The sequence below is a fragment of the Lithobates pipiens genome, unplaced genomic scaffold (genome assembly GCF_037356315.1).
Source record: "Lithobates pipiens isolate NorthernLeopardFrog02 unplaced genomic scaffold, aLitPip1_a1.2 Scaffold_3, whole genome shotgun sequence".
NCBI lineage: Eukaryota > Metazoa > Chordata > Amphibia > Anura > Ranidae > Lithobates > Lithobates pipiens.
The window spans coordinates 48829503-48846417 of record NW_027507790.1 but is presented as its reverse complement, the minus strand read 5'-3'; the positions used below and the strand labels follow the sequence as shown (position 1 = coordinate 48846417).

At 43.0% G+C, this 16915-nt stretch overlaps 1 protein-coding gene across 2 annotated transcripts in view; it reads right to left on the bottom strand.

Moving 5' to 3' along the window:
- Window positions 1–1296: 1296 nt before the first annotated feature.
- PPM1F (protein phosphatase, Mg2+/Mn2+ dependent 1F) overlaps window positions 1297–16915 on the bottom strand; it is a 134954-nt gene continuing 119335 nt past the window's right edge. Inside the window, exons 7-8 of one of the 2 annotated variants that reach the window (XM_077461639.1) lie at window positions 7234–7616; window positions 1297–1684 (exon numbers count right to left, since the gene is read on the bottom strand). In XM_077461639.1, coding sequence (XP_077317765.1) covers window positions 7249–7616 — 368 coding nt within the window. In that variant the 3' untranslated portion in view covers window positions 1297–1684; window positions 7234–7248. Of the gene's footprint in view, window positions 7617–16915 lie in introns of both variants that reach the window. The other variant, XM_077461638.1, reaches the window with a different exon arrangement.

The window sequence follows — 16915 nt, the reverse complement described above, 5'->3', positions numbered from 1 at the left end:
GCAATTCCATTGTCCTGGTGCTCTAGGGCCTTCAAAAGTGTAATAGGTGGTTGTGAAATGAGATGTGTCATTTTTGCTCGAAGAACGCCTGAAGGTGCTACTTCAATGTTGGTGCTCTGTATGTGACCAATCTGTGAAAAAGTCTCACACATGTGGTATCGCCATACTCGGGAAGAGTATCAGAATGTATTTTGGGGTGTAATTTGTTGTATGCATATGCTGTGTGTGAGACATAACTTGAAAATGACAATTTTGTAAAAAAATAAAAAAATCTTAATTTTGCATAGAATTGTGGGAAAAAATTACAACTTAAAAAAAAATTCACCGTGCTACTTAATACCTTGGAATGTCTACTTTCTAAAAAGGGGTAATTTGGGGGGTATTTGTACTTTCCTGACTTGTTAGTGTCTCAAGAAAAGAGATACACCTGATGTACTGAAGGCCTGATCAGATGTGATCAATTTTCAGTGATTGGCACCATAGATTGTAGACTCTAATTTTCAGAAAGACCAAATAATATACACAAATTTGGGTTATTTTTACCAAAGATATGTAGCAGTATAAAATTTTGGCCAAAAATTATGAAGAATTACGAATTAGCTAAATTTTATGACAGAAAAAGGGGAATTTTTCTCACAAAATTTTAGTTTTTTTTTTTATAGCACAAAAAATAAAAAACCCACTAGTGATTAAATACCACTAAAAGAAAGCTCTATTTGTGTGGAAAAAAGGACGCAAGTTTCATATGGGTACAGTGTTGCATGTAATTGTCATTCAAACAGAGCGCTGAAAGCTGAAAATTGGTCTGGACAGGAAGAGGTTGTAAGTGCACTGTATTGAGGTGGTTAAGAAAGAAAAGTTATAAAAAATAAATAAAAAAATGGTGTTCTTTCAACAGTGACCACTACATAATCCTCAAGCATGCTTTTTAGATGTTTCCCTGTATCTGCATTAGTAAGCAGCAACAATGCAGGTATACAGATCAAGTGTATACTTTGATTTTATGGGTGAGGTATAGCTTTTTGGTGTGGACACCCCGACCCCAAGGATTGACTGATTGAGGTTGTAATAACCAATAATTTAGCAGTAAAATATACAGTAAAGTCACAAAACTGGGTGCATCATTTTGGCACCAAAGGAGGTACATTGATCAGCTAAAAAAATAAAAATAAAAAAAGGACAAATGGACACATCTACAGTTTATTCACTATTCACAATTTATAAAAAGGCTCTAAAACATGTCAGACTCAATCTACCACAGAGGCTGAAAGCAATAAAAACAAATCAGTTTCCACCTGCTTATAAATGGAGGCATTTATTTATTTATTTTTTACAATACTTGTAGGTAAACAGAGGTTACATAACAGTCTGGTTCTCTTTGAGTTATTACTGCAATACTGGGTAGATTATGTAGCTTTATCAAACATTAACATAGTATATGCCTGGCACTCCTTGTCCTCCACCTCAAAGAAAGCTAGTGAACACCAAAACAGAGGTAAATATTACAAAATTAAAAAAAACATTAGTAATACCGGTATAAAAACATTAATACTGTCGGTTATAAAAACAAGTTTTAAATAGTCACACTGATAAGATGTATACAATACTACATCATGGTATGTAGAGTGATAGGCTCTTAGTCTTTAATAAAATAAAATAGCCAGTGAAATATGGAAGGAGTGCCCTATAAAAAAAAAGGTTAACACTGTATTATTATATATATATATATTTTTAAAAACATGGTTCCCGATTTTTCTAAAATATACACACAATTTATATTGCAATTTAGTGGTCATTTAAAGCTACCTCTGCAGGTCTGCAATTTAGGCATTAAATGTAGTCCATAAATGAAGGAAGCTTGGTAAAATAGCTACATACAACACAGTAGCTACACATCGCCAATCCACCACTAGTGTGACTTACTGCACAGGTGAACAATGTGGCAGTCAAACCACACAAACACAATCTAATGCTCTTGGTGTGCAAAAATTACTCATGTTTCCTAATGCCATTGTACGTTTACATATTTTTGGTATGTAATTTAAAAGAGAAAAGAAAAGCGTGTTGTCTTGCATTCCATCAGTGCAGCCCATTCATTTGAGTGGGGTCCCTAGCACACTGAAACGCACCAAAAAAAAAAAAAAAGGGACAAGTACTTTAAAAGTTTTTAAAGACCATACAACACGTTAGTGCGTTACAGTGCACTGTGGTGCACTAAAATGCACATGCGTTTGCAAGTGGCGCTTGGGTGCCATTAGGTGTATATTTTGAATAGTTACATCAGTCCAGCTTAGACCCATATATGTAAGCATGCAGTAAACCTGGCTGATCTCCATAGAGAATGGAAATCACTGTAGCAGAAATCACTACTACAGCGACTGCCTCTAGATTTCAGGTCCATGCCAAGTGGCTGGCCTACTGCTTAGTGAACACAGGTTGTCACTTGCTTGGCACAGGTGCCATTCAGAGAACACTTTGCATTTTCTCAAAAAATGCAAAGCATTCTTAAATAGAAATAGATGGAGATTGCAACACCATCGCCCTGCTTGTCCCATCAGAAAATTGCATTCAATGCATACAAAGCATTTTCTGATTGGACAAGTGGAGCGATGATGTTTCTTTCAGTCTCCATCTATTTCTATTTAAGAATGCTTTGCATTTTTTGAGAAAATGCAGTGTCCTGAATAAAGGCTGTCTCAAGCAGTTGACAACCTATGTTCAGCAAGCAGCACAGCAACCACAGTGCCTACTACAATGATTTTAATCTTTTTTTTTTTTTACAAGCTGGACAAACGTATCTATGTAACAGAGCCTATACCTAAGCTTCAACTTCAACAGTCCATGGCACTGCAACATCACAATGTGCAACATTTGTGTTTTCATACACACCCATGCACATTTCCACAGTACAAAAGGCCTTTGAAATCCCAGATATTTTGTAAAAGTGGTGACATTATCAATGTGCTGTACATATAGCCTGTGCAAAGTACAGAGCTGTGTGAGGGACTGCAGGTCCATCCACTACAGGCTGCTTTTAGATCGCTAGAAAACAAAAGCGGTGGACACATGACCAGTCACACCGGATTACTGCACAGATCTACAACCAAGATTGAAGGATTTATATGCCTCTTGTATTTAGACAATATTTGATTATCTCCATTATCTGTATGCATACGTTTATGGCATATGTTATTACATTAGTCATTTATTTGTAGGTTTTTTTTTCAAGTTTTGACAGTGTTCCACTTAATAGATGTGCTACCATTATTGAAGGCAAAACATGTATCAACTTAAAAGAGAAGTTATTTTATCTTAATATTTTTGCATCAAAGTATACAACTCACAAAAATAAAATTTCACATTAATGTGAAATCAGTTGCACTATGAATGGTCTTTTACAAAAAAAAGTGTTCAAATCGGGAAAAAAGCTATGTATCATTTAAAGATTGCAAAATTTAAGATGTGAGGTTCACAGACTGAATTTATTTTTGAATTTATTTATAAGGCGACAAAGCCCTGTTTATTTCCATGTCCTAGCAATCTACCTTGCTATGCTAAAATATGCATAATGATCACCACTTGTGTTGCATAAGCAGAAGTAGAGGGCATCACTGCTAAAGGGGATAGGGGGAATCTAAGGAAACAACCTTGACACACAGTACAACTTTAAAAATTCAACAGTAGTTTAACTCACAGCAGCATTTGTTCCACTCACGCAATAGCCCGCTTCCATCCCAGACACTTTGAAACACTGTTCCGTTTCACTCAATTAAAACCCATTCTGCACAAACATTTCTACAAGAACATTAAACACCATCACTATTGCTTTCCTAATTCTATAGTGAACTTTATAAAGACACTTTAACCATTTCAGGACCCGGGCAGCATTAATCCACACAGCATCTTCAACAAAGCCCAACACACATGGTGTGAATAAGTGCTTAAAGTGGGACTACACTCACCTTGAAACCAGCGATGTGCCATTCCCAGAACTCTCCATTGGGCATTTACCACTTCAGGAGGCCAACATCCGGGTCTAGATAGCTGGTCTTTATCAGTGGGAGTTGCGTCCGATTCGGCATTGACGCAATTTGTGCAGTGAGGCGTGCTTGCACAGCTTACCTTACAAGGTTGGACATGCAGGCAAGAAGCTTTAATGCAGAAGAGACAAAGCACGTCTCTCCTGCATTAAAAATTTTGCCTATCCTCCAATTTTAAATGTTTCTTGCCTTACGTACCACTTTAAATTATGTCAATCTTTACTAACAAAGTCTTCTTTTCTTTAATATTTTGTATCTGTATTTGCTCACTCTACTGCATCCACTAAAGAAAAAATGCAGACTGAAAACAAGGAAGGAGATGCAGGAAATGCATTGTAATAGTCGCAGACACATGTCCTACAGGTAAGGGGGTGGCATATGGGAATGTATGACTTTGAATGCAGCTGGGGATCAATTCAAAACACTGGCATAACACTGGGTAAGTGTAAGTGAGCTATACTGAATAAATAGACAAGCTGGAGGAACGGTGCATCACTGAGAATTTTAATACCCGTGGAACCTGTCTATGGAGAAAGTGATTTTACTGCTGGTGATAAACCATTTCCTTTTTTTGAAATGTCTGGGCATGTATTGCTAGTTATCTATCTGGGAGTAAAAAATTAAAAAGGAAGTATGGATCTTTAATAACTTAATCTACATGCAATGAAATACTATCCTTTCCACCAAATGGTCTGGAATATTCTTGCTCTATTTATAGATGCCAATCCCAATTTAAACACACTGTTAAATGGTAACGTCTATGTCATTTTTAAATAAACTGCTTTTTATGCAGGCAGACATTTCATAAACGGCTACAAGCAGAAGGAAATCATAGAACAAGTAGGGTATTTAAAAGACAAATTTCTTTCTGAATAGTAACAGACTAGTCCAACATACCCCCGTGGAACATAAAATCTCAATTTCTAAAATTAAAACAAACATTTTTAATTAAATAGCCTTAACATGGAATATTCACTTTTTCCTTAACCCCTTGCAGACTTTATAATGCATATAGGTGGTGGCAGGAAAAGCAGGCTTTAACCCTTAGCTGCTGCACACATGCCCCTGTGAAATCCTGAGGTTTGGATCTTAAGAGTGCGCTCACAGCAAACTGACTGAGCTGTCACCATGAACTTTTGATGACTGCTTCTGAACAGGAGCCATTGGGATTCTCGATCGTGTGAACCATGTGAGAGCCAGTGTAGTCACATGATATGTAGTCACATGATAGAGAAGCCACCCTACCTTCAGGGCATTAAAGCCCACTTAAATGGCTGATGGAAGGCGGCACGAAGGGGTTAAAGAGAAGCTGTGTTTTGTCCATGCAGGGAAATGTAACAAAACTGAACAACTAATTCCAATACCACACACAAGTGTAGCTGTGGTGTTCTTTCAGCACTTATATGTTTGCAGCATCAGTGCCGAATAGGCTAGGAGATTGTAAGAAAGGCTCAGAGGGCTGCACCCATATATGATGCACCTCGAGAAAAGCACGGAGTGTTGCCTTGAATACAACATGTTTCAGGAATGTGTCCCCCCTTTTTCAAGCATCTAGCCTTTTACGAGTGGGATATTCCAGTTATGGGATAATTGAGCTCGGGTCAGGCCATCTGACTCTGGTGAGAAATGTAAAGGCACACTGATTTGAGCATGTGAGTGCAATCATTTCTTACAATTTTAGATGTTTATGAGGTATGGCTTTGCTTCCCTTGTTTTTTTTCAGGGCAATGTAACAGGTAGCTTTTAAAGAGGTTGTAAAGGCATTTATTTTTATTTAAAAGAACAATGTTATACTTATCCCTGTTCTGTGCAATGGTATTTCACAGAGTGGCTCCGAATTATCCCAACCTGGGCTGTGTGTGTCTATAAACACACACACAGCACTGGTCAGCCTTGCCCCCACTCTCTGCTGACAGGATTTTGTTGACAGCAGCAGAAGCCATTTGCTTTCACTGCTGCCTTTGAGCAGAGAGAGAGGAGGGAGCTGCTGCAGACAGGCACAGCACTAGATCAAGATAGGACTCAGGTAACTATGAATGTATGGATGGGGGGGGGGGGTTGGTAATACAAACACTGGGACATTCTTTACTTCAATGCAGGTAATGCAATAAGGTAAAACATCTAGCCTTTAGAACCACAATTTCTGGCACAAACCAGTAGGCTATAAATCAGGGGTCTCAAACTGGTGGCCCTCCAGCTGTTGAAAAACTACAAGTCCCATCATGCCTCAGCCTGTAGAAGTCATGGTTGTATCTGTCAGCCTTGCAATGCCTCATGGGACTTGTAGTTTAGCAACAGCTGGAGGGCCACCAGTTTGAGACCTCTGCTATAAATACAATACTTTCAATTTGCACCCTCTGGGAAAAAAATGGCCCTGTGCTAGCACTGGTTTCTTGAGTGGCTAACCAACAATCCCCAGTACTTTCATGTGGGAAGAAGGTGGCTAAACTACATGGCTCCCTTTACACACACAGTACAAGGCATTTTTCTTCAAGCCCGCAATTGGACAGAGAGAAAATAAGTGTAAGATGCAGATAGCCCACCACTATGGTTAACTAGCTGCTTTGCTCTGTAAGAACTACCAATAAACAGTCTGAATATATAATCTCCTCTAGTGTTCTTAACGGTTTGGTGATGGAAAAATTAAATGTTTAGGTAGGACCTCATGCTACACAGTGCAAATCTGTTTTAGATTTACTACAATTTGACCGTAATTGTGTAGAAGCTCTAGTCAGTAGGAAAGCTAACAAAAGATACTGCAACAGTGGCAATACAATGTGCTGTCAGATACTTTGATGCAGAAACATTTGACTTAATGGATTATAATATTAACATAGGATTCCAAACTGTAAAACAATCAGAAACCGATCTAAGAAATCGAGAAACGAGTTTAGGTTGACTGATGGCAGAATCATCTCTCAAACTGCATTAAAATGTACACAAAATAGTTTTCTTTATCTGAATGTACAAGTATTTCCAATATTCGCATCTCTTTCAATGCCTTGGGTATCTCATGAGAAATAACCTGCTTTTGACTTGGATATTGATGAACTGAGCTTAGCTGAGGGTCAAGCAGGACTGTTTAAAGGATCAGTATGAGATGTGCCCTCTATAGGAGTCCAGTAATCTACAGCTTTCCCTTACAAAATATCCTGAGATTATTACATCTATATGGCCCACAGAATTTGATTACCAGGAAGGGAAAGCATCAACCTGCATGGTCTGATCCAACCTCTGCCCCATCACCTCCAAAATCAAACAATGGTTCTGCCTCCACACTTGCATGGGCTAGAAAATCTTCCAAGACTTTAGCTGGATCTCGTAGAAAGACCACCATCACTGTGATGTTGTCACTAGAGCCACCCTCTTTTGCTGCAGACACCAGCCTCTCAGCAACATGCTGTCCATCTCCACCATTTTCCTGAAGGTGGTCTAGAACAAGGCTGGGTACCTCAGAAGAGGTTACAGAATCGAAAAAGCCATCACATGCCAAAACCAGGAAGTCTTCGGTGCCACTGAGAACGTGCGTGGTAACATCACCTTCTCCAGAGACATACGGCTTTTGGTCAATATCACCTGGAAACAGGAATAAACTGTTACAAAAGAGCAGCAAAAAGCCCACTGGCATAAGAAAAGAAAAACTAAAGCTATAGCAGACTATAAGAAAATCTGAGTTTTGTCTTACCCGTACAATCCTTTTCTTGGATTACATTAGGGGAAAATGGATAGTATTCTACTACCTTTAAAATTGGACACTGGCAAAGCAAAGCTGTAAGGGCTTCCAAATGTGTGTGTTTTTCCCTTTCCTCTTTCCCTTGCACCTTGTTTGCACGGTGATGATCATATTGAGATTTTGATTTCATTTTTTATTTTTTTGTATTTATTGTGCAATATAGAACATTATTGTTTATTGTAGGTTTCTGCGATTATTAACTAGCCATATCTGTATATTTGTTCAAGCAAGTGAAGCCCGAAGAAGAGTTGCGTGCGAAGCGCATTGATCCACCATGTTTTATATGACTTCTGTAACAGTAGATAACGCAATCTTACTGTTGATTTTAATCAAACATTAAAAAGAGAAGTATGGGTTTCCTTTTTTGCTTACATCTATTCTATGCGAGCTGATATCTAAAAATTAGGGCTGTTACTGATTAAAATTTTCGTGTTTGATCAATCTTTTTTTTTATCAATTATAAAACGCACATACAGATCCAACTACTTATACCTGATTTAGCACCGTTGTTATGGCAAAGGGCGAAGCCGGACATAGCGGGGCATGGCTAGGACGTTATACGTCATAAACGCAGCCTCACCATGCCGATAATTGCAGCCTCATTGTAGTCAGTGCCTGGATTACACAGTCTCCAGGCATCTCCCACTGTGTCTCTGAGCGGAGTGTGAAAACTTTGGCCGTGCTGTGAGAAAAGTCCCGCCCCCCTCCTAGATCAGCTTGTGTGATAGACAGAACACTGCGTTTATCACACGAGCGGATCTAGGAGGAGGGCGGGACTTTTCTCACAGTGCGACCAAAGTTTTCACACTCAGCTGGGAAGCACACAGAGGGAGATGCCCGCAGACTGCGTATGACATATATTGGAGGAGGAGGAGGGAGCGGAGTGCTGCAGCCACAGCTTGGCCCAAAGCGGCCCCAGAGCAGGCAGCCTACCAATCAAAAAAAATTAACGATTAATCGAGGAATTAATCGTTCATTTCTGCAGCCCTACTAAAAATCTTTACAGCCCTCTCAGAAGTGCCCCCATTCTGTTAAAATCTAGCTAAATACCTGTGGGAGGGTCTACAGACTTTCATACAGTGCAATACCGACAATGGTCTGGCTCTGGAGTTTGGATCCACCCACTTGCCTGTCATTTTGCTTGATTCATGTCCTCTCTCACAGAGTGTAGCTTCCCTATCTTCCCCTCTCCCCCCCCCCCCCCCCTTCCCATCTCCCCTGCAGCATGTTTCAATGGTCAGAAGAGTCGGCAGAGATAAGAGCACTTCAGTCAGTGACTAAGGTAAGAGAAGTCACTGATAGAAATATGTAGAGGACAGTTACATACACAGCTCTATCTACCAGAGTGAAAACAATACATTTATAAAGCAGAATACACACATGGATGTGACAGCACACAAGCATTACATGTTTTACTGCTAGTACAATTAAATAAAATCAGAGCCAACATTGTGAATGAATCCTTTTATTAACTATCTGGATTTTTATATGAGACAATAAAACCTTCCATTCACATCTACTTGTATTTTCATACTGAAGCCCAGAGTTTCTCAGGCAAGGACAGAGCTTTGCTCCCCCCCCCCCATAATTTATGTATTATCTAGTACCCCTTTGAATGTACAATAAAGGAGACTCTGGGGACATAGTTGTCAGTCTCCTATATACTGCACACAGGTATGCTCTATACACACAGCACTGTGTACATTTCAGAGAACAGACACAGGAAACAGGTCAGTATGCTCCTCACCATGTCTCCTCTTCTACAAAACACAGTGCTATGTGTACAGATGTACACATGTCCTCCAGACGGAGTAGAAGGAGTGGCTGGATTTTGGCAATGTTTCCACCCCCTGGAAATGTTTGCTGGGTTGCATTTTTAGGCTTTTTGGGGCTTTTCCTTGTAGATTTTTAACACCTTTTCTGACAATTTTTAAACCGCTTTTTTTTCCCTTTGCTTCCTTCAGCCTACTAATTAAGGGCAGTAATTAATTGGTCACAGGTGCTTGAGGCCTATATAACCTTCTGCAGAACTCATTGTGAGCCTGCTCTTCTTTGAGTCTGCTGGAACTCTGTCCAAGTGGAACTGGTCTAAGTGATGAGTTGAAAAACAGGAGGTTATAACAGGGGTCATATTACCTGTGTAGTGTGAGTACCTGAGTGTTGTCCGAGTAGTGTGTGTGGATCCTTAGTACTTGTGTACTGTGTATTGCGAGTGCACGTAGTTCTGTGTGTGGTCTGTGAGTGCATGTAGGTCTGCGAGTATTACTGTCAGGAAGCTAGTTGTTAGGTAATTTGGACAGGGTATAATCTCCAATCCTCATTAAATTTAGTAGGTACGATGGCCGGCGGGTGTGGAGTGGCGACTCGTTTTACATCTTGCGGCGTGTAATGCGTTCATTGATCATGCGATCGAGGGTGAATATGGCTGTGCAAAATATAAGTGCATTGTTTCCCTGGAAGCCAAGGTTCTGAATCTGGTGAATCAACCGTCAGCACTGAGAAGTCCCTCCATACTAAAGGAGAGACCAGGCTGGGGCCAGCACAGAGGAGGGTGGAGACAATGAGGTGCAGGCACTAGCAAAGAGTAGATGGGTGACAGTCAGAAAGGGTAGAGGGGGAAGTTCTAGGGAGGCCGATCCAGGGCTGGAGCATCCCAATAAGTTTGCTCCAGCACTGCTGGAGCTGAGGGACTCTCCTAGCTGTCGGGGCAAGAACTCCTCCAGTGAGAGTGGGGGGGGGGAGCGAAGGTAAAGGATAGACAGATTCTAGTGGTAGAGGACTCAATTCTTAGAAGGACAGAGAGGCCAATCTGTAACAAAGACCTGAAGCGCGGAACAGAATGTTGTCTTCCTGGTGCTTGGGTTTGGCACATCAATGATCTGATGGACAGATTACTGGGAGGGGCTGGGGAAGACCCAGCTGTCATGGTGCACGTTGGCACCAATGACAAAGTCAGAGGCAGATGGAGTGTCCTAAAGAATGATTTTAGGCACTTAGGAGCTAAATTGAGGAAAAGGACCTCCAAGGTAGTATTCTTAGGAATACTACCGGGAATATCGAGCCACACCAGAAAGGCAGAGGGAGATTAGGGAAGTAAACAAGTGGCTGAAGAGCTGCTGTAGTAAGGAGGGGTTTGGGTTCCTGGACGACTGGGCCGACTTCTCAGTCGATAACCGGTACTATAGAAGGGACAGACTGCACCTAAATGGAGGAGGGTGCAGATCAGCTGGGAATGAAGATGGCCAAAAAGTTAGAGGGGTTTTTAAACTAGGCGATGGGGGGAGGGTCAGAGGTAGAGCTAGTCAGCGTGAAACATTCCAGAGGGTAGTATTGGAGGCATTAGTGGTAGGTTGAGCAAAGCACATAAACCCAAGGTAAGTATAGTCCTAGTTGCAATCTCGGAGGACCCAATAAGAGGATAATATGCGAGCTGTCTAAACTACGCGGCATGTTCACCAATGCCAGGAACCTGGCGGACAAGATGGGTGAACTAGAGATACTGTTGTACAAGGAGGATTTGGTTTTTGTGGGAATTTCAGAGACCTGGTTCAACAGCTCTCATGATTGTCTGGCAAACAAACATTCAAGGTTATACCCTTTATTGCAAGGATAGAGAGGGTAAAAAAGGGAGAGGGGTATGCCTATATATCAAGAATAATGTACATGTGAATGTGAGAGATGACATCACAAAGGGAACCAGGGAGGAGATGGAATCCTTATGGCTAGAGCTTCAAAGGGATGAAGCTAAGGGGAAAATAATACTGGGAGTATGCTATAGGACCCCTAACCTGAGGGGGGAAGGGGAGACAGATCTCATATCACAATTTGGATTAGCAGCAAGGATGGGAAGTGTTACCATAATAGGGGATTTTAACTATCCGGACATAGACCGGACAGAGGGAACCGCGCATTCATCTCAGGCTCGCCAGTTCCTAAATGTCTTTCAGGAATTTTATGGGTCAGATGGTAGACAAACCAACGAGAAATAAAGCCTTACTGGAGCTACTGATTAACAACAATACATACCTGATCACGGATGTGGAAATACGAGGCAATTTAGGCAACAGCAATCACAGGTCAATTGGCTTCAGTATAAATCACACAAATAGGAAACATAAGGAGAGTAACAAAGACACTGAATTTCAAAAGAGCCAACTTCCCTAAACTACAAGCCTTGCTAGAAGGCATAAACTGGTATAAAATCTTAGGAAGAACACATTTATTACCCCATTGGGTAATACATTTAAAAGGTCCTGGATGGCTTAACTGCAATGTAAATGCAATGTGTCCAATGTAAAAATGCATATAAAAGCAAAGGAGAAGGCCTTCAAAAAATACAAGGTTGAGGGATCATTATCGGCATTCAGACTTTATAAAGAATGCAACAAGAAATGTAAGGGTGCAATAAGGACGGCTAAGATAGAACATGAAAGATACATAGCGGAGGAGAGAAAAACAAATCCCAAGAAATTCTTTAAGTATGTAAACAGTAAAAAAGGGAGGGCAGACCATATTAGCCCTATAAAGAATGATGAAGGACATCTGGTTACAAAGGATGGGGAGATGGCGAAGGTATTGAATTTCCTGCAGTGTTTATCCTCATGACACATCACAAGAAGCACCTCCATGGTTAACAGAGGACAGTATTAAAATTTGACTTGGGAAACTTAACATTAATAAATCACCGTGACCAGATGGCTTGCACCCGAGGGGGCTTAGGGAACACAGTCAAGTAATTGCCAGACCACTGTTCCTAATTTTTATGGACAGTCTATTGACTGGAATGGTACCAGCTGATTGGAGAAAAGCCAATGTAGCACCAATATTTAAAAAGGGCCCAAAATGCATCCCTGGGAATTACAGACCAGTTAGCCTAACATCAATAATACGTAAACTCTTGGAGGGGATAAGGGACTATATACAAGACTTTACTGCTAAAGATACCGCTCTCGTTACTAATCGGCATGGATTCATGAAGAATCGTTCTTCACAAACCAATCTATTAACCTTCTATGAAGAGGTGAGTTGCCATCTAGATAAAGGAAGGCCCATAGACGTGGTGCATTTGGATTTTGCAAAAGCATTTGACACAGTTCCCCTTAAACGTTTGCTGTACAAAATAAGGTCCATTGACATAGACCATAGGGTAAGTACATGGATTGAAAACTGGCTACAAGGGCAAGTTCAGAGGGTGGTGATAAATGGGGAGAACTCGGAATGGTGAGGGGTGGGTAGTGGGGTTCCCCAGGGTTCTGTGCTGGGACCAATCCTGTTTAATTTGTTCCTAAACGACCTGGAGGATGGGGTAAACCCTTCAATCTCTATATTCGCGGACGATACTAAGCTAAGCAGGGCAATAACTTCTCTGCAGAATGTAAAAACCTTGCAAAAAGATCTGAACAAATTAATGGGGTGGGCAACTACATGGCAATTGAGGTTCAATAGAAAAATGTAAAATAATGCATTTGGTTATCAAAAATATAAATGCAATCTATACACTGGGGGGAGAACCTCTGAGGGAATCTAGGATGGAAAAGGACCTGGGGTTCCTAGTAGATGATAGGCTCAGCAATGGCATGCAATGCCAAGCTGCTGCTAACAAAGCAAACAGAATATTAGCATGCATTAAAAAGTGGATCAACTCCAGAGATAAAACGATAATTCTCCTGCTCTACAAGACTGGTCCGGCCACACCTAGAGTATGCTGTACAGTTCTGGGCACCAGTCCTCAGGAAGGATGTACTGGAAATGGAACGAGTACAAAGAAGGGCAACAGAGCTAAAAAAGGGTCTGGAGGATATTCGTTATGAAGAAAGGTTGCGAGCACTGAACTTAGGATTTAAATTTACAAATACCATACTGGTGACCCCACAATAGAGATAAAACTTCTCAGATGGGAGTTTAACAAGACTCGTGGCCACTCATTAAAATTGGAAGAAAAAAGGATTTTTAAAACAGCTTACTTGTAAAATCCTTTTCTTTGAAATACATCACAGGACACAGAGCCATAGTAGTTACTACGTGGGTTATAGTCCACCTTCAGGTGATGCACACTGGCACGCCCCAAGATAAAAAGTGCACTCCCTATATAACCCCTCCCACTACTGGGAGTATCTCAGTTTTGTAGCAAAGCAATACATGTGTATACCAAAGAAGGGAGGGACCTCTGTGGCTCGTGATGTACTTCAAAGAAAAGGATTTTACAGGTAAGCTGTTTTAAAAATCCTATTTTTTTATCGTACATCATGGGACACAGAGCCATAGTAGTTACTATGTGGGATGTCCCATACAGGGATGAGCTTCGTGTTCGACTCAAACATCAGCTGTTCGCCCGTTCGGCGAATTCCAAACGTTATGGGCCGTTCGCGCCAAATTCGTGTGACGCTCACGGCCCACAATGCACTGCGATGGCGCAGTGCATTGCTGGCTCATGATTGGCCAAGCATGCACTGTGACCCCGCATGCTTGGCCAATCACAGCGCCGGCAGTGAGGAGAGCCATGATTGGCCACAGGCAGGATGCCTGTGGCTAATCATAGCTCAGGCTGTGTAGTACACGCCCCACACTATATAAGGCCGCCAGCGCGGCGGCCTTGTGTAGTGTGTTGGCGTCTGAAGCAGTTAGTGGTTGTTCTGTGTACCTTCAACACAGTATACACTGATCGTTATCAGCCGATTTTTCGATCTTGCTCTTCTGTAGTGGTTGTTGTCTGCGTGCCCTGACCGCAGTATACACCGCTATATTCACCTCACCTATATAGCTAGCGATATGTCTATCTTTTATAATAGAGCTTGCAGTCAGTGTTAGGAGCTTGTGCGTGCTGTCTGCGTGCTCTGTACCCAGTACACACCGCTATATCCACCTACATAGCTCTTCTCTATTTGAGCCATCTGCAGGAGTTATTGGAAGTTGTGTGTGCCTCCAGCACAACACAGTATACATCTGTATTTACCCTTTATTGCTGGTGTTCTATAATAAAGGCATCTGCAGGAGTTAGTGGGTGTTGTGTGTGCCTCCAGCACAATATACACTACCCAATTGCTGTTTTTCCCAACTCCCTTCAGGCCATTACCATGTCTGGAAGGTCAGCAAGGAGAGGCAGACAGGCGTGAGCCGATAAAAGAGGGCAAGCAGGCTCTGTGTTTGGAGACAACAGTGCTGGTCGTGGACGCGGTGCATCGTCATCATCAGCACATGGCCATGGGACACGCTGGTCCTTCTTTTCGGCAGCTGGACATGTTGAGCCCCAACATGCCAACGACTTGGTAGAGTGGATGACCAAGCCCTCTTCATCCTCCTCATCCTCTCTCACCCAGGCTCAGGGGACTAGCAAAGCAGCTGCCAATGCATCGTCTTCCCTTCTCTCAATGTCATCATCAGTGACTCCTTCCCTAGACCCACCACGTCCTCCTGAGGAGTCTCCTGAACTCTTTGAACACAATGTTGGGTACATGCTCCAGGAGGATGCCCAGTGTTTTGTAGGCTCTGATGATGATACTCAGCTAGAGGAAGGCAGTAGCGTGAATGCAGAGAGAGGGGATGCTCAAGGAGGACAGCAATCTGGCAGTCATGTTCCACAAGCTGCAGCATACTGCCAGGTTTGCTCCAGCGATGAAGAGGGAGGGGATGATGAGGGCACTGACTCCACGTGGGTGCCTGGTAGGAGAGAGGAGGAGGAGGAGGCACATGTACAATGAGGCAGGATGCCCTCCGGGGCCAGCTTAGGGGCAGCACACCGACTGAATCACACCGCAGAGCTCCGCCTGTGCAGGGCGCTGCCTCTGCGCATTATTCTAAAAGTTCTTTGGTGTGGGTCTTTTTTGAGACGAGTGCATCAGATCGCACCGCTGCTATTTGCAACATATGTCTCAAGCGTATCTCGCGTGGCCAAAACATCAGCCGCTTGGGCACCACATGCTTGACCAGACATACGTTGACCTGCCATGCAGCTCGTTGGCAAGCGTACCTCAAAGAGCCACACCAAAGAACAAAGCGGACCTCTCCTTGCTCCTCATCAGCTGGCATCTCCAACCCCACTAGACCTTCAGTCCTCTCTGAAACCTGCTCTGAGAGGAATGAAGGTGTAGAATTAGGTGTGTCACAGCCAAGTGCTTCCGGGCACTCTGCTAGCAGTACACCCACGTCCGATTACAGCAGGCAAATGTCCCTGCCCCAGCTGCTGGACCGGCGAAAGAAGTTCACTCCCAGCCATCCACATGCCCAGCGGTTGAATGCTAGCTTGGCTAAATTGCTAGCACTTCAACTGCTGCCTTTTGAGTTGGTAGACTCGGCCCCCTTCCGTGAGTTTGTACAATGTGCGGTTCCTCAGTGGCAGGTCCCCAAACGCCACTATTTCTCACGGAAGGCGATTCCGGCTCTCTACCGGCATGTAGAAGGCAATGTCCTTGCCTCGCTGCACAGGGCGGTCAGCAGTAAGGTGCATATTACCGCTGACTCATGGTCCAGCAGGCATGGACAGGGACGTTACCTGTCTTTCACGGCCCATTGGGTCACTCTTCTGGCAGCTGGGAAGGATGCAGGACAAGGTGCAGTAGTGTTGGAGGTTGTTCTGCCACCACGCCTCCAAAATGCTACTATTGGTTGTGACACACCTCTCTCCTCCACCCCCTCCTCTTCTTCTTCCTCCATGGCCTCTTCCAGTGCTCTGTCCTCAGAACCAGCGGTGCTCCGTAGGCGTTCCAGGGGCTACGCAAGTACGCAGGCAAAACTATGCCATGCCGTGCTTGCGCTGGTTTGTTTGGGGGACAGGAGCCACACTGGGGCGGATGTTTTGTCAGCTCTGCAGGGGCAGGCCGAGAGGTGGTTGACGCCACGCCAGCTTAAGCCAGGAATGGTGGTTTGCGACAATGGCACCAACCTCCTCTCCGCCCTCCACATCAATGAGTACCTGTGCGACTACGGCACCAGGACAGGGTAGCTCGGTTTTTTCTCACCACGCCAGTGGGGCATGATCAGGGATGCATGCACTGTCCTGTCACCATTTGAGGAGGCCACAAGGATGGTGAGCAGTGACAGTGCATGCATCAGTGACACTGTACCTCTTGTCCACCTCTTGGAGCATACGCTGCGTGGAATAATGGACAGGGCACTTGAGGCAGAACAGAGGCAGGAAGAGGAGGAC